The sequence below is a fragment of the Pantherophis guttatus genome, chromosome 1 (genome assembly GCF_059756535.1).
Source record: "Pantherophis guttatus breed Tessera chromosome 1, ASM5975653v1, whole genome shotgun sequence".
NCBI classification, from domain to species: Eukaryota; Metazoa; Chordata; class Lepidosauria; order Squamata; family Colubridae; genus Pantherophis; species Pantherophis guttatus.
In genome coordinates, this window is record NC_142063.1 from 286459642 (window position 1) to 286483783 (window position 24142).

The 24142-nt window shown below is 39.7% G+C and overlaps 1 protein-coding gene across 1 annotated transcript in view; it reads right to left on the reverse strand.

The window, feature by feature from the left end:
- Positions 1 to 5839: 5839 nt before the first annotated feature.
- Positions 5840 to 24142, reverse strand: part of NFKBIE (NFKB inhibitor epsilon) — a 30524-nt gene continuing 12221 nt past the window's right edge. Inside the window, exons 2-6 of the mRNA XM_034428067.3 lie at positions 13497 to 13599; positions 12314 to 12542; positions 12113 to 12201; positions 9928 to 10176; positions 5840 to 7603 (exon numbers count right to left, since the gene is read on the reverse strand). Of these exons, the coding sequence (XP_034283958.2) occupies positions 7535 to 7603; positions 9928 to 10176; positions 12113 to 12201; positions 12314 to 12542; positions 13497 to 13599 (739 nt within the window). The 3' untranslated portion in view covers positions 5840 to 7534. The remainder of the gene's footprint in view (positions 7604 to 9927; positions 10177 to 12112; positions 12202 to 12313; positions 12543 to 13496; positions 13600 to 24142) is intronic.

Genomic DNA, 24142 nt, shown 5'->3' on the forward strand with positions numbered 1-24142 from the left:
CACCTGCAGGTCCGGAGGCCTAAGCGCGTTTCCGAAGGGGAAGGGAACCCCCGAAAATGGATGGAAAAGGCCAGGGCAAGACTGGGACGGAAAGTGAACGAGGGTCCCCGCGAGAGCAGGAGGGGAGCGAGCCCTCTCGTTGCAAGAAGCAAGCGCTGCTTTGTTCCAAGGATGCCCACGAACGGTGGCAAGACGGCGGGCGAAGCAAGCAGCCCTGAGCTGGAAAAACAATGTCGCCCGCCCAGGTTTGAAAGGCCGGCTGACTTTGCCCCTGGTAGCCAGAGGTTCAATCTTTTCAATCTGCCTCTATGCCTCCTAAATTCGTTTTATATTTAGCATTTCTGGTACCCCGTGAGAGTAAAGGCGCTATTATTTTGCCTAATAGCTATGCTTTTTCGCTTGGTTCCCCCCCCCCAAGAGGAAATTGAAGTGCTATTGTTGTACAATACTCTCCGATTCTGCTTAGCCTGACTATTGTTGTTGTTGTTTTTTTCAATAGCTCCAGACTGTGTGATGGCCAAATGCATCCATTTCATTAGGACTGTAGGTCAATAATTGTATTCCTGAGCTCCTGTAAATTTATGCCTGTGTCTTCAATGAGAATATCTGATTACTGTCGATAATCAGATAGTCACCATCGCTGACTATTGGGGATGAGATCTTACCCCGCTCAGAGAGGGCTCGCAACTTGGGCGTCCTCCTGGACTCACGGCTGTCTTTGGATGATCATATGACGGCCGTGGCCAGGGGGGCTTTTTATCAGGTTCACCTGATTTCCCGCTTGCGCACAGTCACTCACGCCCTCGTCACTTCCTGTCTGGGCTATTGTAACGCTCTCTACAAGGGGCTCCCCTTGAGGAGCACCCGGAGGCTCCAACTGGTCCAGAATGCGGCCGCGCGAGTAATAATGGGGGCGACCCGTTGCTCCCATGTAACACCTCTCTTGCGCGAGCTGCACTGGCTCCCGGTGGTCTTCCGGGTGCGCTTCAAGGTGTTGGTTACCATCTTTAAAGCGCTCCATGGCTTAGGACCTGGCTATCTACAAGACCACATTCTGCCACCGATTGCCTCCCACCGACCGGTACGCTCACACAGAGAGGGCCTCCTCAGGGTGCCATCAGCCAAACAATGTAGACTGGCGACCCCCAGGGGGAGAGCCTTCTCTGTGGGGGCCCCTGCCCTCTGGAATGAATTACCCCCGGACATACGAAGGATCCCCGACCTCCGCGCCTTCCGTCGTGCAGTGAAGACCCTGTTATTCCAGCAAGCCACTCTGATGGGATAAATGATTTTAATTTGGTTTTAATGGGGTTTTAAAATTGGTTTTAAAATTCGGCCTATGATTTAATTATTTTAATTTGCTTTTAAATTCTATTTTGTACATTGTTTTTATTATGGCTGTTCACCGTCCTGAGTCCTTCAGGAGAAGGGCGGTATATAAATTAAATTAAATTAAATAAATAAAATAAATACTGTATTTAGTTTTCTGTCTCCCTTTTTTTTAAAAAAAATTGCCTTTGGTTTTCCACACATCAGGCAAAACCATCCTTTCCTAACTACAAGGAGGCCAAAATGACAGAATATAAATAAGGACTCATACCCTTTCCTACTTGCATGGCAATGCCACAGGGAGCCATGTAAAGGGCAGAGATTTATATCACATTTAATTCTTTGCCCTCTCTTCTCACTACAAATACCTATGGCTTCTTCATTTACTCCTGGCTTCTGATTATGTATGTGTCCAAAATAAAGCTTCATTTTTAGAGTGCTTCCAGTGAGCAGGCTGGTTCAATGCAACTTCATGTTGCATTGAATAATTTGTTTCAAGCTTTTTATTTTCAGTACTTTTTCCAGCTCCACAATTTGTCTTTCTGAAGCCTTTCTGATGATCTAGCTTTCACAGCCGAAGGTTACAATTGAGAAAAGCAGGGCCTTGACAATATGTATCTTTCTTGTCAGTGCAATTTTAAGAGTTGGTCTAGACTTGTTACAGTTTTTTCCCCCAAGTAACAAATGTCTCTTTATTTCATGGCTGCAAAGCCCAGGAAGATAAGATGTATTAACTTCCTCAACTTGTTCTTTAACTTTCTGTGCTGATTTGGCATTGCCTGTGGACATAGTTTTTCTAATACTGAGCAGGAACAATCTTTTGAACTCTATTTTTTCGCCTTCAATGACTTCCTCATTTCCAGTTATCGGGTTTAGGATCTAACATCTAACAAGGGCTGCTGTTGGAACACAGGGGAATTGAATATTTTCATTCCCACACTAAAAATATTATTTAAAGAGTGTAAGGCCTTTTTAGACAAATTCAATGGTTGTAGAGTCTCTTTTAGTTGAGTAAGCCAGATGGCCAAGTGATGTTGCTCTGATCAGGGGCAGCAGTTACTAGCTTGCTTATAGGCTTCTAACCAGGGGTGAAATCTACTTACCTTCCCTACCAGTTCGAAAATGCACGCGCCACTTGGCAGGCTACAAATGGGAAGCTGTTGGGTTATATAAGATCCGGGGGGTCCCCCTCCCCCTCCTGTCAGATTTTTCTTTTTCTTTTGATCTTTCTACACTATCTTCCCATCTCACTGAACAGAAGCCATGTGACTTGAATGTGTACTATGAACAACACATCATTGGAAAGGCAGAATATAAACCAAGTGTTAAATCAAAACCATGAGAATAAAAGCATCACTGATGCTTTTTATCTTTCCTAGATAAAAAAAAAACTATTCTGTCAATATTTCATGGTTAAATGCAATGGATGCTTTTAACTTCAGACTATAGATAATTTTTGCACTAATGAATTTTATATTTAAGTATGAGAACATTTGGTATGTAAATCAATCAATCTCCAGATCACTACCTAAGCCAATCAATTGTTGAAATTGATCAAAACTTTCTGTATCTTATAAATGGTTTCAGGGAGAGAGATTTTTCCACAGATTGGAGGGGGGCTGGTTTTGCATGCTGCCTGCATCCCATGGATGGGGCTTCACTTGTTTGCATGGCCAGATTTCCAGCATGCTGCAGACCAATGCCAGTCCATGGACTGGGGGTTGGGGACTCCTGGCATATACTACCTAATAATGTAAATTAAACCATACAGGAAGAATTCATTGTAGAATACCTGGTTTCTAGCATCTGTCAGCCTTCTCTAACTGCCCTTATATGCATAATTAAATTTACACTGCATTATAATGGCCTAAGCCAGAACAAAATGTGTGTGGGAACTCAATCTTTACTTTAGTAGCTGACTGTTGATTTCCCCAGGAGAATAGCTATTGGGATGCATGAAAGAATATATTTTACAAAAGAAAATTTTATTTATATTTTATTGGACAAAAGAACTTTTCTGTTCTTACTGTTAAAAGGTGATGTTATGTCTCCTCTTCCAGAAAATGATGTGTGTAGGCATGTGAAAATGTGTGGGCTGTTTCTGATATAAGACGTGGGCAATCTCTTGGGAGTCGAAATGGAATCTAAATGTTTGCAATGTCATTCTACTAGTAAGCTTATGTGGAGGCTGAAAGAATTTCCCAAAATGAGTAGGTTATTATATATTCCACCTCCAGCGCAGGATGAAAGGTCACAGTCACCCAGACTCAGATTTACACCAAAGATGTTCAAATGTAGTAGAGAGATTCATGTCTTTACCAAGAATCTTAGTACAATTTTTGAAATCTAGGTTTCCTTAGGGATCTCTTATTATCATTAATTGGAGACTGTTACCATACATTCTGGGTCATACCTTTTTAACAAGTGGAACAATTGGAAAATGCAGTATAGAAGTGATTTATATGGTGGCATAATAGGGCTGTGCAAAATAAAGAAAATGTCCTGCAAAATGCATTGCTGTGAGTGAAGCATCCTACAAGGATCATGTAGTCCAACTTTCTGCCTTATGCAGGAAAATCAATTAAATTATCAATGAGAGGTAGCTATTAGCCTCCTCTTAAAAATTTCCAGAGATGGAGACTCCACAACTATTCCATTGTGGTACAAATCTTACTCTCATGAAGTTCTCTACATTTAAGTGAAATTTAGGTAGCTGCAGAACTCTACTTATTATTTCTCTCCCCTGACTCTTTGAGTTTAGTTAGCCCCCCTCCCATAGTTATATATCAGATGAACTAATGCTGTAAAGATCATATGGAGAATGTAAAAATATAAAAATCAGAAGCAATATTTACATCCCCGAATTATTTATTTAGTGATGCTTCTTCACCTTCAAAAATGTTGTGAAAAAAAATGGTTTTAAAAAAGCAGAATAAAAAAACTTCCAAGTCACAAGTGGCAAAATCCAGGTTTGTAGCATATAATTTGTTTTTAAGTTGACCTTAGGAATCTACAAGCCAGAGCAGACATGCAAAATAAAATCACAAGCAAGAAGACATTCATTAATGTATTTATTAAATCAATGTATATGACTGCCCTTCTCGCAGATGGGATGCTGGGTAATAATAATACATTAAAACAATACAAAAAAATCACCCCAATATCAACAAAGCACAAGAAACCTCTACAGTGGTGACCAAGAGTCAACCTTATAAGCACTTAACAACACAATAACACCTGATTTCACAGGCCATCTACCATTTCTGCCCTGCCCTGGAGCACATTCAGGTGTTCAGTGCTTTGTGAAAGGCTGGCAGGATTGGAGCCAATCTAATCTTGGCACAGGGTGGGGTGGGGTGGGGGATATGGAGTTCAAAGGGCAGGTGCTTTGTCAAAATGGTATGCTTCCTGCACCCCGTTTGATGGCCTTGTTTAATTGAGAGGACTCAGAGCACGCTTTGACTTTCATATCCTACAGGAAGGGTAGAAATACAGGAAGGGTAGAAACAACCAGGGAAAGTGGGTTTCTGCAAATAGCCCTGTTCCATGCCATGAGTTCCATGCCATAACTTATAAATTAATTTATAAGTTAAGGAACACAAACTCTCCTGAATACATTTGTCCCTGCCTGGACAAATCCTTGCAGATTTCTTGGCTAGGTTTTCCAGAAGTGATTTGCCATTACCTCCTTCCTAGAGCTGAAAGAAAGTGACTGGCTCAAGGTTTGTACCCAAGGCTGGACTACAACGTACAGTCTCCTAGGTTCTAGCCCATTGCCTTACCTACTATACCAGCATTGGCTCTCTGTCAATCTATCACAAAATACCTAAACATTATCAGTGGGATCCAATCTATCTTTTGGACATTCCTGAACACAATTTCATTGCATCAGGCAAATAACTTATGCAATGTATAAACTGTCATTTACTCTTAAATATTCAGATCTCAAAACACACAGTGACGTTCATTTCTGTGAATATAAATGCACTCAATATAAGTACAGACTGAACTGCTGCTTCATCCAGAGAGCTAAACGATTAGCATTTACAGAGGGCCCCAGATTTTATTTTCCTCAAACATTCTAATTTTGTCTGTTCTACTCATACAAAAGCTGAAGTGCATTTATAGTATGATCTTGCAACTTGTGGTCAGGAGACAAGCACAAGAGGAAGCTAGCATTACAATCAACCACAAGGTGGTAGCATATCTTAGATCTAAGCAACTTACAGAAACATTTGAAAAACAATTTATTTCTGTTGCATACTTTCCCTTCACCAGCCCAACTGACCCTGAAATTCATGGCAGGGGATTCTTCATGCACTGTGGTTAAAATCTGACTTGTACTTTTCCTTGCAATTCCAGCTGAAAGGTTTTTCCCAGGTGGAGAATATACTACATGAAGAAAATGCATCTTCTGGACCAACACATAAAAGCAAGATATTTATTCATTTAAGAACCTTATTTTGTCAGTGAAAACCAAAAGTGGAAAAAAAAAACACAAATGGATCTAGACCAACACATAAAAGCAGAATATTTATTCACTTTAAGAACTTTATTTTGTCATTAAAAAGCAAAAGTGAAAAAGAAAAAAACAACTGGAAAAGAAAGTAAGAAGCAAGGATCTCAAGTTAGAAAAGGATTTAAAAATCAAGGACCTCTCTGGTAGAAAATGTTTTGCAAAACTGCCATTTCTTTTTGGAAGTAGTTTCTTCTCTGGAAAATGGGGGGGGGGAGGAAAACCCAAAGCCTCTCCCTGGGACATCCCAGTTCATTGCGCCATCCAGGATTTGCCACAGTTACAGACAGCCACTCCCAAGCAGCAAACAGTAGGAGGGAGGGAGCTGGGAATTTCCCTGCTTCAGATTAAAGTTTATATATTAGAAACTTTATCTCTTTGTTTTGATGGTCCCAATGATTTTCCCACTAAATGCATGATCTATGGTAAAGTAAGTGTTATCAGATTGGAGACCACAATCAGCAAGGGCAGTGCTCTCCCCCAACAAATGCTTAGATCTCACAGGTCGTGCCTTTCCAGTCCACAGTGGTTCTGCAGTCCTTTCATGATCGTGATACCTTAGCTCCTGTTTAAAATGCAGAAGAAATCTTAAGCAGCCATGGATTGATGCTAGCTTATCTAGTCATAAACTGAACACAACTAAACGCTAAGCTTAAAAATGTGGGAAACAATTCTGATGTCTGATAATCTTTCTCCCATCAATTAAAACTGGAAAAATATGGCCACATGCCAGTCATTAACATCTCTTTTGCAGCCTATGTTAAAAAAAAAGGATGAGATATATAGGAACTTTCAGTCTCTAAGGAAGGGTGGCAGACCCTCCCTTACTCAGTAAGTTTAACTATAGACTCAGTTCCAAAGTTGCAAGGTGAAGTGCCCAGCATAAAGCTACCCAAGTAAAAGTCTAAAGTTGGCACTTCCCTTTACAGTAATACTAACAAATTGAGTAGAACAGAAACTGGCCTTTGCTCTCACTCTGATTATTCCAAGGAATAAGTGATTAGAGCTCTACTTATCCCCATGAGCTTTGTCTTCATGTTTGTCAGTCCCAGAAGCTGCCGGCTGGAACAACACAACATTCTGGTCTTGACAACTCTGTCCTGCCTTCATGGGAGGCAAAATCAGAGCTAAAGGGAGAAGTGGGGCAATCTGGTGTCTAGACACTTCAGCTAGGATCCTGAGCAACAGTGGAGGCTGAATTAGCTAGGGAAGAAAGCAGATCAGGCTAAGTAGTAGAAAAAAATGCATTTTATTCAGGAAAAAATACCTTTAAAAGAAATTATTTTGGTAGACACAAAGAGAACTGGCATGTTTCATCATAGTCTAGGCAACAGAAGAAAAGGAAAAAGAATGAAATCTGAAATATCCTCAATACGGTCTGGAACACAATTCTTAAGGAGTTTCTCCAAATTTAGATAAACCAGGGAGAGCAAGCATGGGCCCAGTCTATCCAAACCTGTGTCTCTTTTCAAAGAGGCAGCATTTCCACATTCTCATTCAGGATTTAAAGTCAACATACAAAGTTTTCCTTTCCCACACTGGCTCTATAGTCTCAAAAAAAGCATCCGTGGTTGTCCCAAGGCTCATATTACAACAAAGAGAATGATTCATTGATGGCCAGGTGTGTCACTGTCAGCCTCAAGCAGCAATGTTATACTCCTCACAAGGAGTAACTTTCCCATTTGGATGTTAGGATATTCGACTGGAGCACATCACAGGCTTTCCGGAGATCTTCAGGTCATCAAAAGGCAAAAGGATCTGTCAACCAAAGGGAAATAATGATACAGTGACCAGTCAAGAAGGCTGCGTACAAAAAAAGCTAGCATTGCCACTTTATCATGGAGAAAATCCATCCTTGTGGTTGCTAAGAGTCGACATTGACTCGATAACTTGACAGTGAGTAATTGATCATCACTTCAATGAGTGACAGAAACACAAAGCACAAACAGTTTGCAAAGATTGTCAGCTATCTAGTGTGGTCAGAAAGAGCAATAAAATCTACGGTTAAACCTTTTTACCCATTATGCAGGAAGATAATTTGTGATATTTTTCCTATGAAGAGCAGAATATTCATAGTTAATTTACTATATATGGTCTCTTTCTATGTGTTTTCAGGACTAACTCATGGAAGAAAACAGATCACCTATGTGAACACCCCAAGCTTTCCCAAACAAAGCTGGCTTCATGACTATAGGTACTCAGGTAATCCTCAACCAGAGGTGGGTTTCAGCAGGTTTGGACCAGTTCTGGAGAACCGGTAGCAGAAATTTTGAGTAGTTCAGAGAACCATTAGTAAAAATTCTGACTGGCCCCGCCCCCATCTATTCTCTCAAGTCCCAGCTGATCTGGAGAAAATAGGGATTTTGCAGTAACCTTCCCCTGGAGTGGGGTGGGAATGGAGATTTTACAGTATCCTTCCCCTGCCATGCCCATCAAGCCACGCCCACCAAGCCCCGCCCACAGAACTGGTAGTAAAAATTTTTGAAACCCACCACTGTCCTCAACATATGGCCACAACAGAGCCTGAAAAGTGTGTTGTTAGTTTGGGGCAGTTATTAAGTGAGACAAGTGACTAGGACACTAGTTTGAACTCTGTCCTAATATATAAAAATATTCTTTTTTTTTTAATTTTTCATGATAATCTAGCAACTTCCTCCACATCAAGACAATGAGTTTTATTATGCAAAGAAAGAACAATATTGTTCTAAGATGTTAGGAAGATAAGATATTATGCATTGATATCCTTTCTTTCCTAAAGGAGACCAGGCTTTAATGTTTTATTTCCCTAAACTACCTAAGAGGTGAAGTAAATCAGGCAATATGACAGCAAATAGCTAAAGGTCACCATCGGAAGTAACAGGAATCCGGCTCTCTTAAGTACAATGCAGAAGTCTACCCATTCTATCATAGAAGACACCAGAATGGCCCTGGTCTCTGCACTGGGTTGGGATTCATAGCAGGAATCTGCATATGTAGGCTAAGGGTGCCCAATGGCCTTTGATTTCCATTTCTATATATATTATTATATATGATTTCTATATATATTATTATACATATACAATTATACATTGTCTATATATTAATAATGAAGACAAACACTATGTGACTTCAGAATAAAATCTGGTACTCAATTTGACCTACATGGAGCTCTGGTTTGCTTAGATCCTCATCTTCCTGATGTAGGAAGGACATCAGTTATCATCCTGATTCATTGCAGCATAATTGATGAAGTCTGCCTATCCTGCCTTATGTAGCTGCTTGGAACTGAAAGAAGTTGCAACGATGCCAAAGCAGTAGCAACCCCAAGGCAGATTAGCCAGTTTAGCAGCTCCTCCCTGCACGTAGCCTTTAAGATTAAGATCAGATGGATGTGAACTGCAATTTGGCAAATCAAAGATACAAAGAGCATCATGGAAACAGAGACAAGTGCAGTTACCAGAACTCTTGCCAATTCTTGCCTTTTTGCTAAACATCGTGTGCTAAATCTTAAGAATTACACAATACAACTTGTATCTCTGCCTTACTTTCAGATCAGGAGTAGGCAACCTACAGCTAATTAGCTTCCCAGCATCCTGGGAGTGTGCAGATGAAATTCAGGGTCAAAATGGCTGCATTCTAAAGGTGAGAGGTTTTGCAATTAACATTGAGATTGAGAACCTTCTAGGAAGGATATTGCTTCTATTTCCTTTCTGAAAACCATTCAAATATAACTCAAAATTTACATTTTTAAAATCTTTCCATTTTTTGGCCTTGGAGATGGTGTTTAGTGTGGGAATGGAAAGCCTCTCAGAGTTAGGTGGTGCTAGCCCCTGCTTTTAAACCCTTTAGCCTCCAAATTACTTTCTAAAAAATGACCAGTTCCCCTTTCCAATTCTTAACATCCCTTTCAACAGACCAAATATTTAAATACTCCATTTTGTGTTGTCACTGGATGGCTTCTTGCCTACTAGAAAATGGATAGACTGAAGTTGGCTTCCAGACTCTTAAAACGATTCCCACCCTTATTCGGCACCTGAATCAGATTACTTAGCTCTTGCCTATAGAGCCTGATCTATTGCAAGTCATTCCAGAAAATCTCTCACATCATCATTGCCATCTGCCAGATCTTGAGCTGTCTCGTTTTCCATATTCCGCAATAAGGTATCTGCTCCCGAATCGCACAGTATTGCAGCAATGACAGCATCGTTCCTGCCTACAGCCAGGTGTAGTGGGGTGCAGTCATTGTACATCTGCGAATCCACCTGGGCTCCCAATTGTAGGAGGTGCCTCACAGCCATCTCATCATGATTCTCCACTGCCAGATGTAGGGGTGTCTTTCCACTTGTGCCATCCTGAGAGAGCAAGAGACGGGGTCAGTTATTTCACAAGATCTCATGAGCAAAATTCCACAGAACGTACCTCTTTCTGTGTAGATACAGTAAGAAACCAAGATTTCCTACTGCAAAAGCTTGCCACTTCTTGGCCTTTGAGTAAAAAAGACAGCAGTGAAAGCCAATTCCAAACAAAAATAAGAGAAAGAGAAAGTTCCGTTCTGGCCAATGGTGCACCTGAGAGATTCAAACAAAAATAATAGAAAGAGAAAGTTCCTTTCTGGGCCATGGTGCACCTGAGAGATTCAAACAAAAATAAGAGAAAGAGAAAGTTCCGTTCTGGGCCATGGTGCACCTGAGATTCAAGCAAATTGCTGAAACCTAGAGGAGCCTAGGGTGGGGATCACACTGGCATTGCAGTTCCTAGTCAGAGTAAGAGCATTCCCTTCCTGAAGATGCAAAAACTGAATAAGGAGCTCTGAAATAATCAGGGTTGTACATAATTCTGAAATGGTCATGACTCCTTGGAATTGATATTGATTTCTGGGAAATATGATCATGTGGATGTCATTAGGTTAGCAGCAATGCAGAACTGACTTTTTTTATTGCTTTGTTCCAGGACATTTCTTTCTTGCTGTTGATTTGTTTGCTTGTTTCCCAGTCATCTCCACAGCCAGCCAACCTCCCAGCCTGGTCTGACCCTGTTTAGCTTTCTAAAATCAATCTTCTGTTGATGGCACATAATCACTAACTAAAGCCAAATTTCATTCTAAAGGTTTTATCCTATAAGTTTAAAAGTTATCTCTGTTTCTTTCTTTTTTTAAAATAATTTTTATTAAACAGTTTGTCTTTAAAAACAACACAAAAAACAATCACACATATATAAAAACAAAACATAACGTATTGAACATTACATAACATTAATGGTAATTTTACAACATTTTGTATCAACTTACGTGTTTTTGTAGTACTCTATTCTATCATTTATATATATATATATATATATATATATATATATATACATACACACATTATAGTAGTCATTATTCTTATCTACACATTTATATTCATTTAGATTTACATCTCTTTATTTAATGTTGTCAGTTACTTTAACTTTTAAATATTAAGTTAAACATTTCTTGTTCTGATTTCTATTTTTGAGTCAACTGTACATTTTGTTCCATATTTCATAATATTCTGAATCCTCTCTAAAAGTTATCCCTGTTTCATTTGCACAAAGGAAAGAAAGAGAAGATGGGCAAAGCTACAGCTTGTTTTTTTCCTTTTGTTCATTGTGTCCAATTCTCAGAGTCTCCTCGATAAATTCCTGAAATTTAATTGGCAAGGAATTTCAAAAATGGTTTGCCTTTGCCTCCTTCCTAGGGCTGAGAGAAAGTGACTCGCCCCAAATCACTCAGCTGGTTTTGTGCCCAAGGCAAGTCTAAAAACTCATGGTTTCCTAGTTTCTTAGCCTGATACCTTAACCACTATATCAAACTGGCTCTCACATAGGTAAGTTAGTTCTCCTGTATCCGCCCTCTTCCCCAATTTGGCAATTTTGGAGTAGCACTCCCTATATTTTTAGTATTAGATTTAGCCATTCCAATACTGACAAGCACCCTGGAAATCAGGAGATTCAGGCAATTCAAATGAGTATAAAGATTTATTGCGAGCTTAAATTCTCTACAGGAATCTGACCGACTAATGGTTAAGAGAAATGAGTGGGAGATAAGAAAGGCATTTGAAGGTGGGCTGGACTTAGATCGCTTGCGAGTACATTGTGACTTATGACACGTTTGACGCGTTGGGTTCAGCCGGGTCATCTCCTGCATCTACTTCTTATATAAAGCCAATTTTTAAATTCTGCAGCCTGCCAAATTTTCTGCTCAGTAAGAAATTTTCAGAATTGACATACAGTATATCAGAGATGGAGCTCTGCTCGATGTCCCTAACTTACCTGCACATTAATGTCAGCTCCATTCTGCACCAGTAATGCCATCAATTGAAGGTTCCCTTTCAAGGTGCTGATGTGAAGACACGTTAAGCCTGGAAGGAGAAAAATAAAACCCAAATAGCTCAAGAAACCTGTTGCAAAAGAAGCATTTAAGCACTGACTTTTAACACTCGTCAGACACAATCACTCCACACCTTCCTTTACCTTGCCAATTCTGGAGCTGCAGATCTTGTACAGTTTTTCTAGTCTGCATCTCAGAGACTGGTTTCTTCAGAGGCAGCAACAACTCAACGCATTCCAGACTCTGCTGCTCACAGGCCAAGTGCAGAGCAGTATTTCCATTCCGGTCCTGCAGTGCTGTGTTCACCCCTTTCAGAATTAATGCTTTCACCACTTCAAACTGCTCCAAATACACAGACAAGTGAAGCGGAGTCTGCAAATGGCAAAAAAAAAAAAAAAAGAGGAATGTGGGCTGGAGAAGAGTGGAGAGGCAAGGCAGGTATGCAAATAAATGGAACAAACAAACAAACAAACTTGGATTCACTTGGATTTTAACTGCATCACGGGAAATATAAAATTCAGCAGTGATGCAAGGTTTAGCAAGTTGTTGTGTTATTTATTTATTTAATTCTCCTCCCCCCCCCAATGATTTTGGGTGGCTTACAATTAAAAAAATATGCTGCACTCAAAATACTAAAGATATTTAAAAACATCGAAACAGAATGCTTTTGGTATGTGAAGGAGATCATCAGCTTCTTGGCATAAGAAATAATCCAACAAAAGTTCCAAGGATGTTACAATGAAGCAGAATAGAACTTTATGTTTAAATCACTTTTAGAATATAGACAAAAATATTTATTTATCATCATTATTTAACTTAGGGGTGGGCTTCAAAAATTTTAGCAAGGGGTTCTCTCCCGGTTGCTGGGTGGGCGTGCCCACGGTGGGTGTGGCTTAGTCAGCCTCCTGCACCATGGTAGGGGGGCATTTTAGCCCTTCCTGGGCTCCAGAGGCTTTTCTTGAACCTCCGGGAGGGCGAAAACAGCCTCCCCAGGCTCCAGAGGCCCTCTGGAGGCCGGAAACAGGCCCATTTTTCACCTTCCCCGAGCCTCCATGCATGCCCTGCACTTACCTGCATCCAAAATGGGCTGCATGGGGACTCCTGGAAGGGGTGGGGTGGGGTGGGTGGGGCCATCCGGGAGTGGGATTTGGGGGTTCTCCAAACTGCACAGAAACTTAGCTAGAGGTTCTCCCAAACCCCTGCAAACCCCCAGCAGCCCACCCCTGCTTTAACTCCCAGCCTTAGATTATTACCACGCTGCAACTTGCCCTCCTCCAGCTAGAATAGAAGAAACCCTGATCCTTCTTCACGTCTCTTACCACCTACTTGGAACAAATCGTTCTGGAATTCCAAATCCTCCACGGGCATTTGGGCAATGCAGTAGAATGCGATAGATGGCATACAGTGGATGATTGCCAGGTGTAGTAACCTGAGAGGGAAAAAGATTAGTCATGCCAACCTGTAAAAATAAAGAATGACTTCCCTTCAAGCAAAGAAAACATTCCTATGTAGCAAAGCCACAGTTACTGGTTTATGTTTAGCTCTTAGAAGTACATTAGCAGACTTGCTTATTGGAAAATTGAGTCAGACTTATGCATGTGTAGTATAACAATTTCCATGTTACACCATTTCACAAGCCAAGATGTACTTTGCATAGCAAAGAAGTTTACTATTTTTGCAAGGTGTCAGCCATTCATTTTTCTGGTGAGCACTAAGAAGAAGAGACAGATGTCTCTAAATGCATAATAATCCATCAAAAAGTGAGGCACGCATTCTCAACAATTGTCCCACCAACTTAACTGAAATTGCCATAAAATAAATACAGGGCTATCAATATTCAAACCCAAAATGCAAGCCAAATATCTGTTTGCTTTTAAAGCACACAAACAGATAAGGAGGGCGGGTTGCGTGAGAACCTCCTGGTTCAAAGACAGGCAGCAAAATTAAGTAATGCCATGCGGAAAGGCTCCCTTACGTTCTTTCAAATAGATCTCAGTCAATCTGATCTAAAAGAGGATTTCATTTCAAAGGAGAAAATTTTTTTAGTGAAAGTTCTGTCAGTGAAGATTGATATTCTTGCACTTATGGAATAACAACATAGCTAAGGAGTATTTTTGAATAGCCGATTTTTCATAGTAAATCGTCTTTATGGTGGTCTGTAGCTTTCCTGATTACTGTTTAGTAATTACATTTCAACAGAAAATCATAATGAATGGTCTTTTCTTCAGATTGGGAAATTGATTGAGCAGCCAGCCAGGAGACTTCAGAGTAAGGAAAGAGGTATAACAGAAACCAGTTATTCTAGTGAAATCCTTTAACATGCCCAACAATAAAATCAGCTAAAACTGCAACCAAGAGAAAATGCAAGAGAAAATTTCAGTCTTCCCAAAATTATAGTAGCAAAACAAAAACCTTTTCTTTAAAAAAAGAAACTGCAAAATGGTTATAGCCCTGGATTGGTTTAAGGTAGGTGTCTCCAACCTAGGCAACTTTAAGCCAGAATTCAACTCCCAGAATTCCCCAGCCAGCAAAGCTTTTTGGGAGTTGAAGTCCACCAGGCTTAACGTTGCCAAGGTTGGAGACACCTGGTTTAAGACATATGTGGGAGGGACTCAGATTTCTTCAACTGCCATACAAGCGACATCAAGCTCTCGTCCAATGAGAAAAGGCAAGAGAAGAAGTGGTGGTACAAACACATCTACACTTCCCAGTTATTGTAAAATAGCTGAACAGGGAAGAAGTCTCAGTCAAAGTACTGTAACAAGGCTGGATTCTAAAGCTTTACAGGAATTCTGGCTTTCCCACTCTATCATAATTACTCAAAGAAGGGCAGATGACAAAGGCAGTAGCAAACGCTGTATCTTCATCAAGGGTATCAATGTATTAAGACCAAATGATGGTTGTTGTACTATTCTATCTTTTTTTTTTAAACAAACAAAACACTTGGTACAGAGTGTCCCTAGATATAGATGCTTCATTTTGTTATCTAGAGATTGCATTTCGGAAAGAAAGCTGGCTTCTATACCCCTCCAAACTGCCTTCCCTGCCTTCCTATATGGTAGAGAGGCTATTTGTGCCACCCTGGAAGCAGGCACCATTTTGGAATAGACCAATTATTAGACAATTGGACCAAGCCTTTATGGGGGTTGAGCAGGATATGTGTAACTCAACAGGGTGAGAAAGTATATTGTAATTGTATGATTTAAGTGCAAAACGTATATATACATATACACACATAAAATCAACTTTGATTTATATATATTTATTGTCAGCTTTGGAAGCCATATTAACGCCAGAAGCTTCCACACTGCCACTTTCTTGTGCGTGGGAAATTAGAAGGGGGGATTTAGTAGCAGGGATGTAGTTAGACAAAATAGCATTCCTCTTTTTGGCCAAGGTCAAGGCAGTCCTGCATCTGGAGAAAGAGTGGTTGAAGTGCTGTCTCAAGATGGGACAGATGGTGATTGGATCATGTGATGGAATGATGGGTGCAAGGGCTGGATTTGGGGATTTGATTTACTGAGGTAAACCCCGGAACTCTCAGATTCGGGTTTTCTCAGCTGTGCTAGTATACCTACTCTAATAAATGGGAACGTTGAGAAAATGCCTGTCTTGGAGTTTTTAATTGGAGTTGGGTTCTTCTGGAATGCTGACATTTATTTTATATATATAAAATTTCCATTTTATATACATACTTTACCGTTTAAAGCCAATTCTGTTAATTTTCTTAGCGTAAGGTACCAACAGTCATTATAATTGTAGATATTGAATGCTAATATCCTTTTATAAACACACTTTTCCAATATTTAACATGCAACTGAACTCATGAAAACTCAGCTGAAGTATATACAATGTGTAACTGTAGGAAGTTAGCACCCACCCATCCTAGAAAAATGAAATATACTAGGAAATATTAAAAAGGCAGAATATTATACCTTCCTGGATGAGAAAAGGAGAAACATGTGGAATGTGATGGGATTAAGACATGGCCCTCAGGCAGGGGTGAAATGCTATTGGTTTGGGCCAGTTCGCTTGGACCGGTAGTAAAAAATGCCACTGGTTTGCCGAACCGGTAGTAAAAAAGGTAAAAAAAAAGTTCCGAAGATCAGCTGAGCGACGTGTGATCGTCAGACCTTTTTTTTGTTTTTACTTTTTAAAGCATTTTTAACTACCAGTTCTGAAGAAGCGGTAGTAAAAAATGCTTTTAAAAAGTTTTAAGAAAGGTTCCCAAGCTCGCATGCCACAGCTGATTCCCCCCACAGCTGTTCTAATTACCTTCTGAAGCCTCCTTTTGGCATGTACTGTGCATCCATGTGCGCAGCATGTGTTTGGTGTGTACTGCGCATGTACGTGCACAGCATACAGTTAGCGCGCGGCACGCATGCGCAGCCAGCAAACCAGTAATAAACTGGTTCAGATTTCACCACAGCCCTCAGGACATGATAGGATTAGTCCTTTACCCATCTCCCCACATGGCACCTGGGCAGATTGCATCACCCAGCAAGGCTCAACCAAACCTGGAAGTCAAAAGACAACCTGCAGAGTTACCCCTGCATGGCCCCATGGGAGTCTGACAACCAATCAGAATACAAGCTCAAATTCAAAGCCCAACAGAGGGCATAAAACCAAGGCAGTCTCAGCATCTCTGCCCTTTTTCTGCTCAGGAACTCAAGCCATGTGATCCTGTTCATCAATAAACCTTTTTCCCAAGCGACTTCCATGAACCCAGTGTCTTTTTCCCCACTTGGAACTGAACCCAGAAGGATATTTCTTCCAACATAACCCCTGCCACAAATTGAGAAAGTTGCTATTAAAAGAATAAAAAAAAAACATAAACAAAACCTGCAGATTAGAAGATAGTTATTTGAATAAGAAAATGATAAGCAATACACTGTACAAGACTTGCACAAAGATTCAGAAGGGCCTAATATGGCTAATAAAAATCTATGTGATATCTAATATTTTCAGTTTTTTGAAACTGAGTATTTAGTCATCAGCAGAAGAAATAAATGACTACAAATGAAACAGAACTAAATTACTGCCTAATCAGATATTCGGGGGGGGGGGGACTTTGTAATCTTGTTAGTATAGACATTATACCAAATATTAGCTAAAGTGGGTAAATAAAACAAGTCCGTTTTTTTTTATAAAAAATGGTTATTTTTAAAAATCACAATTGTTTCCTTTCTCCAGAAATAATTTCAGAATCAATGCAAGATGCAATATTTAAAAAACAACACTAATATTAGTTTGGTTAATATAACATTTTCTCCCGGAAGTTAACCAACTTTACAAAGATCAGGATGCACTTGCAAGCGGGTATTTAAAATCAAAGATTCGTTTTTACTGTAGATTTTTAAGCCCTTTGGTGTCCAAGGCATGTAAAAAAAGGGGGGTGGGGATTTCCATAGAACCAGGGGAAGGAGCTGAGAAGCTTTATTTGCAGTTGCTGGAAAGAAGGAGGGTAGTCTCACAAGCAGTCCCCTGTGTGGCCATATTATGGGCTTTTTCTTTTCTTTTTTGAGCACCAAGCATGAATGCTCTGCTCCATAAATAGAGTGACTGCAGTTCAGGCAACCAGCCTGGGGGAAGCCCAAAGTCACATGGTGTGGGGAATTTCCTTGCCCACACAGTTGCCTCAGCAACAGGATGAGGAGGGAAGGAGGCCAAAAAGCAGCCAATGCACAGCTGCTTTTTCCAGCCGACACAAATCGCTGGGGGAAGAGACAGGTTACTTTGCTCTGTCAGTGGCATCTACTTTGGCGGTGCTGAGGTTTTTACAAGACTGCATTGAAAAATTAACCCTCCCTTCATAGACAATGGTTTAGGTTTTTTTTTATTATTATTATTGCATAGCAGACTCCTGCGAGTCCCTTGGACTGCAAGGCGATCAAACCGGTCAGTCTTAGAGGAGATCAACCCTGACTGCTCTTTAGAAGGCCAGATCCTGAAGATGAAACTCAAATACTTTGGCCACCTAATGAGAAGGAAGGACTCACTGGAGAAGAGCCTAATGCTGGGAACGATTGAAGGCAAAAGAAGAAGAGGACGACAGAGAATGAGGTGGCAGGATGGAGTCACTGAAGCAGTCGGCGTGAGCTTAAATGGACTCCAGAGGATGGTAGAGGACAGGAAGGCCTGGAGGAATGTTGTCCATGGGGTCACGATGGTCAGACACGACTTCACAACTAACAACAACAACAACTGTCTTTTGCCCTAGAAGCTTGTGTTCTCCTCACAGCTCAGTGTTTGCCTTACAGCTACACATGTCTCTAGGACAGCCTCTCTGAGGTTAAAGGAATAAAAATAAAAACAATTTTTTTAAAAAAATTAATAGTTGGCAATTCCAATTGTTCTGCCAATGTGTTAGGACTGGTCTGCCAGTCCTCTCAGTGATCTTCAGTGCATGTAAAGCAGTACCAGCAGATGATCAGTGGAAAACTAAGAAAATAAAATAAAAAAACAGGGTAGTAAAAACGAAGCTCCTGTAGATTGCTTTCCTAGCTAAGTGAACCCACTTCAATCTGGAGTTTTCCAGAAGATGGACAATAATTCCCAGAATTCTCTGCCAGCATTCCTCTCTCCTATGCTGCATGGTAATTGTAGTCCAACATATTTGAAGGAATCTGGGCTAGATCTAATCTTCCTGGCCATTATTGCTCTGTTCTTCAGTCATCACCAACTGTACAGGCATAGAAGTCCTTAGTTTTAAGAACAACTTCTCAAATTAGCTTTAAGGTTAATTTACTACATAATAGGAATACTTAACATAATGGCACTCTACTATGTTATCATTTGAAAACTTGGAAGGAAGGAAAAAAGAAAAGAAAAGAGTCCACCCTTATAGTTTTTGTGACTAGGTAGCCACAAACAGGTAGCCATTTACAAGTTTGGCTGAAAGAAATTGCCAAAAGGAAAACATTTTTAAAACCACAACTCAGCTTCACCCACATATACCATCTGCAAGTTTTGAAACTGCTTTCCAGATCAACAAGCCCTTTATGAGAACAACTAACTTCTCAAACATGCTGCTACATAACACCTTAAATAAATATAGCAAAGAAGCACACAGGTTAAATTTACAGATCATTTTTTCTAATCTGTTGTTTACCTGAAAAGCAGGATGACATGCAGCATAGACTTATACCAGTAATTTACAACATCACACTATGCTTTTACCATTATTAATCACTGCAGAAGCAGTACAGGGATAGAAATGACACCGGAAACAGGAAGACAATGGTTGAAATAAAGTTGCTCTAACTGTGAAGACTGAGGGTCACAGTTATAAAGTCTCCTGGTGATCTGGGATCAGTCATTCTCCCAACTTAGTAGACTTCATCAAAGAATTTTAGGGCTAAATAGGGAAGTAACAGTGGGATAGGGAGGGGGGAGGACAAAGAACAATTATTATGTCTCTTATTCTTGTATTGTATGTATTTATTATTTGTTCAAGTAGTAAATATAATTTGAGCGGGTCCAGTCTTTCAAATAATGCAGGCAGACAGGCAGAATGAATCCTTCCATTGAGTCTAATAAAACAGCTTTGGCAGTATATTGGAAAAGAAAAATATGTTTGGAAAACCAGGTTTTGAAACCAGAGGCAAGATGGCATAAGTGTGTATATCTCCATGAAAGGGGACTCATCTTTTAGATCATCTTCAAGTCTCGTGAACTGACCTAATTGGGGTTGGGGGTTTTTTTCATACAATGTTCCATTATCATAATAGGAATCATTTGGCTCGCCATCATATGATCCAAGGAAAACTATAGATGGAGGAAAAACTAATATAAAACAGACATTCTTAAAACAGCAATAACCCATTTTCAACAATGTCCCTGAGCAGCTTTTTCAGAAACAAATAGGAGCAAAATTGACATGAGAAATTTTAATACCCCAGCAGCATATTGTGTCAATCAGAGACTTATCAGAGCTAAAAACAGCCTAGGAAACTAAATTAGTCAGAACAGGGGTGACTGGGGAGGGCACATTCTTATTTAGGAGGAGGCAAGGACTGAAATGGACAGAGCAGTTATGCAAAGTTAGCAAGGTTGAATTATGCACATGCTCGAAGCTGGGGTTTTCTGGGGTTTAGGGGAAGGAAAATTTTAGATCATTGATTTGCTTGTTCCAAGCCTATTTTAAGTGTACTTATGTCTCCCATCCCACAATGGTAAGACAAAATGATCTTGGGTTTTCAGTAATTGTACCACTAATATTTAGCAGTGCTTTTGGAGGGAGTTTAAGGAGCCATAAAAAAAGGACTCTGTGCTTTGCATTAAAATATTCTCAAACAGATTCAAAGCTAAAATTATACTAGATATGGATGTTCCTTTTTAGATAGCTGGATGATAGCTAGATATTTTTATTAACATTTTTTGAAGTAAGGTTAAAGCTGATATAAACTAAGAGAAAGAAAAGAGAGAAAAATCAAACAAATTTAAAAGTGCAAGAAAGAAAGAAAAATAGAAAAGAAAGAAAAAATATACCAGGTAGTTGTGTTTGGGCTTCTAACTAATGGAAACTGTAAATACAGTTATAAATTTACCTCTTACTCTATGATTATAACATAACTCTCTTCTTTGGATAATCTATCCTGCCTAATCATCAGAACCATAAACCATGAGTTCATTTTTTTCTGTTTCATGCACAAAGTCTATAAGGCATTTTCAGTCATCAGTAAAGATAAATGTTGTCTCTTCTCTAACCAAAGAAGTTAATTTAGCCATCTGTGCTAGTTCCATCATCTTCACCAACCATTCCTCCCTTGTAGATAGTATTGAGCCTTTTCACACTTAAGCAAATAATAATCTTGCTACACCTCAGTTATATAAAAACAAAGTTCCTTTGACTTTTTTCTAATTCTATGTCCATTAGAGCAGGGAATTTCCAAAGCAATTTGAAGTGAACTTTAACCACTGCCTCCTTTATCTGACAATGCAATGCAAGAAAAACAGGATTCTACGACTTCTTGAGTGAGCATACTCACTCAATTAGCAAGACCGGCCAGCTCTATTTTAAAAGAAGACTGGCCCATTGCAAGCTTGGGGGGATTTAAAGGGGATGCAGGTTAGGAACAAGTCAATGTGATGCTATAGAAGTTAAGACTACAAGTAGTTAGATCTGTAAGTAAACTAGGCCTTGGAGACTCTTCATCCTTCAAAGTCACTGGTGGCATATTCATTCTCTTCCTCTCCCCCCTCCTCTCATCACACAAGTAATTGAGAAATATGGAATCCATGCAGATGCATAGGTTTCACATGTTTCCTCTTTCTCAAACTTCAGGATGAATGGAAAAGATGAGATCCAAGCATCTGGTTAAATTACAAGTCTTTCTGGAACAGAAACCCATCTCATGTAACTCTACCAAATGGTTTCACTAACATGTTCTTTAAAAATAGTTGCCCTACAATTTCTACCATTTCCAGTCAGCACAGCACAACTTGAAAATGTGTGGACTTCAAGTCCCAGGATTCCCCACCTAGCTTTGCTGACTGGGGAATTCTGGGAGTTATAGTCCATACATCTTCAAGTTGCCAGGGATGAGAAATACTGAAATAATCTATATTCAGACTCTGAAAATAAACAATCAATAATGTTTTCTTTACTTAAACAAAAAGCAGAACAAGAAATCTAGAATGCTATTCTACCATCTTAAGATTCCACTTTATCATTTGACAATGTGTGTCTCAGGCCTATGAAATCCACATTAGAATAGTCACTGTCCACTGAAGCATCAGTCTTCTTCTGAAAAGAATACAGAGCAAACATTGACCACAGTATATTTCCAACTATTCATCATGATAATTAAATTCCAAGTATTTTCAGCGGACAGAGCATTTCATAAGTGCCAATTCACATGCACAAAAAAATGTGTCTTCCATAAAGCCCAAAATTTTCTTCAAGATACAAAATAAATTGTGGGAATCTTTCACTAAGAAAGAAAAAAAATCTCTATATTTCTGATTCTAATTGGCAGGAGAGGCAGGACTGAATATTGGTCTGGCATCAACTAGTAAAAAATCAGATGGAGGAGAGAGAAAGGGCTAAGCAGAATTAAAAAAAAATATATATTTATACTTCCTATTTCTAAATCACCCAGTCCATCAGAGAGTAGCTCTGGGCAGCATACAATATAATAATATATACAATGTATAAAATTAACATTGAAATATTAACGGCACTTAGCACTAGCACTTAGATTTATATATTGCTTCACAGTGCTTTATAGCACTCTCTGAATGGTTTACAATGTCAACATGTTATCTCTAACAATCTGGGTCCTCATTTTACCAACCTTGGAAGGATGGAGGAATAGTCAAGATTGAACTCCTGGCTGTGAGGAGAATCAGCCTGCAATATTGCATTCTAACCACTGCACCATCATGGCTCCTCCCTAATTAATTAAAATTAATTTAAGATTAAAACATTTTTAAAATTATAAATGAAATTTGAAAAAGGTACAAAAATTCCAAGTTGGACATTGAGTATTAGTTAATACAGGTATGGGTTCAAGCAAGGCCGCAGTGCCAAGTTTTGATCCCTTTGCAGAAGGCCAAAAGAGTGAGAGTCTGCCTCATATCAGGGTGGGGGGCAGGATATTCCATAATGCAGGGCGGTAGCAGAGAAGGCTGTCTTCCTAGACCAGAGGTGGGTTTCAGCAGGTTCTGGCCAGTTCTGGAGAACCAGTAATAAAAATTCTGACTGGCCCTGCCCCCATCTATTCTCTGCCTCCCAATTCCCAGCTGATCGGGAGGAAATGGGGATTTTGCAGTAACCTTCCCCTGGAGTGGGGTGGGACTGGAGATTTTACAGTATCCTTCCCCTGCCACGCCCACCAAGCCACACCCACAGAACTGGTAGTAAAATTTTTTGAAACCCACCACTGTCCTAGACCCTGCCAATCAAAATTCTTTGATGGGGTCTCCAGCATACCTTTCCTGCTTAATCGAGTGACAAGGGCTGATATGATGGGGCAAAGCCAGTTCCATTGGAAGCCTGGCTCTATGCCATGTAGGGCTTTATAGATAATAACCAACACCATGAATTGGATCCGGTAGCAAACCGGCACCCAGTGCAGTTGGCAGAGCAAGTGTGTTACATGTGCCCTTCTTTGGGCAGTCAGTATGGCTTGCATGATCGCACTCTGCACCAATACACTAGAAAAACAGCCGCACTACCCAGCTGCTTACTTCTCTCTGTGATTTGCAAAAGCAAAAGATACATGTTTTTTTTAAAAGCACATAAACTTTTCCTTTTGAGCCTAATGGAAAAAGAACTGGAGAAAAAAAATCTGGAACTTTGTTATTATATATATTGACAGCAGCAAGATTATTGTATGCACAAAAATGGAAGGACACTTTGATTCCTACTACGGATGAATGGTTGCAGAAGTTGATGGAGTTGGCTGAAATGACAAAATTGACTACTTTGATTTTTAAAAAAAGGACATAAGTACTTTTGTTTCCACATGGAGACCACTTCTGAACTTTGTGCTTGATGTGGAAAAGAATGAAACTTTGATTTTGGGTTTTACCAATTAGACTGATAGAATTTTACAGAAATGGCTTGTTCATATTATTATGAAAAAGCAAAAAATTGTGATTTGATGTTAATGCCTTATTTTACTGTAACAGAGAGAGCTGGAAGTCAATGCTTTTCTTTTCTTTTTCTCTTATCTTTCCTCACTTCTCTTTCCCCTTTTCCTCCCTACTGCTTTTCTGTTTACTTTTGTACTTTACAATATTTTATAACTCAATAAAAATGTTAAACTGGATAAAAGCACATAAATATCTCACATGCGCAATTATCTGATTTCAAAATACTTTTTTCCCCTAGGAGAACAACTCCAGTTAGCCAAACTCTGTTATCCAAAACAGAGGACATTTGTTGTACGAGTAAAATTCATGGGAAAAGTGCATCTGTGGAAAATTCGCAAATTTACACTAAGACAGTGAGTGGGAATGTTCCC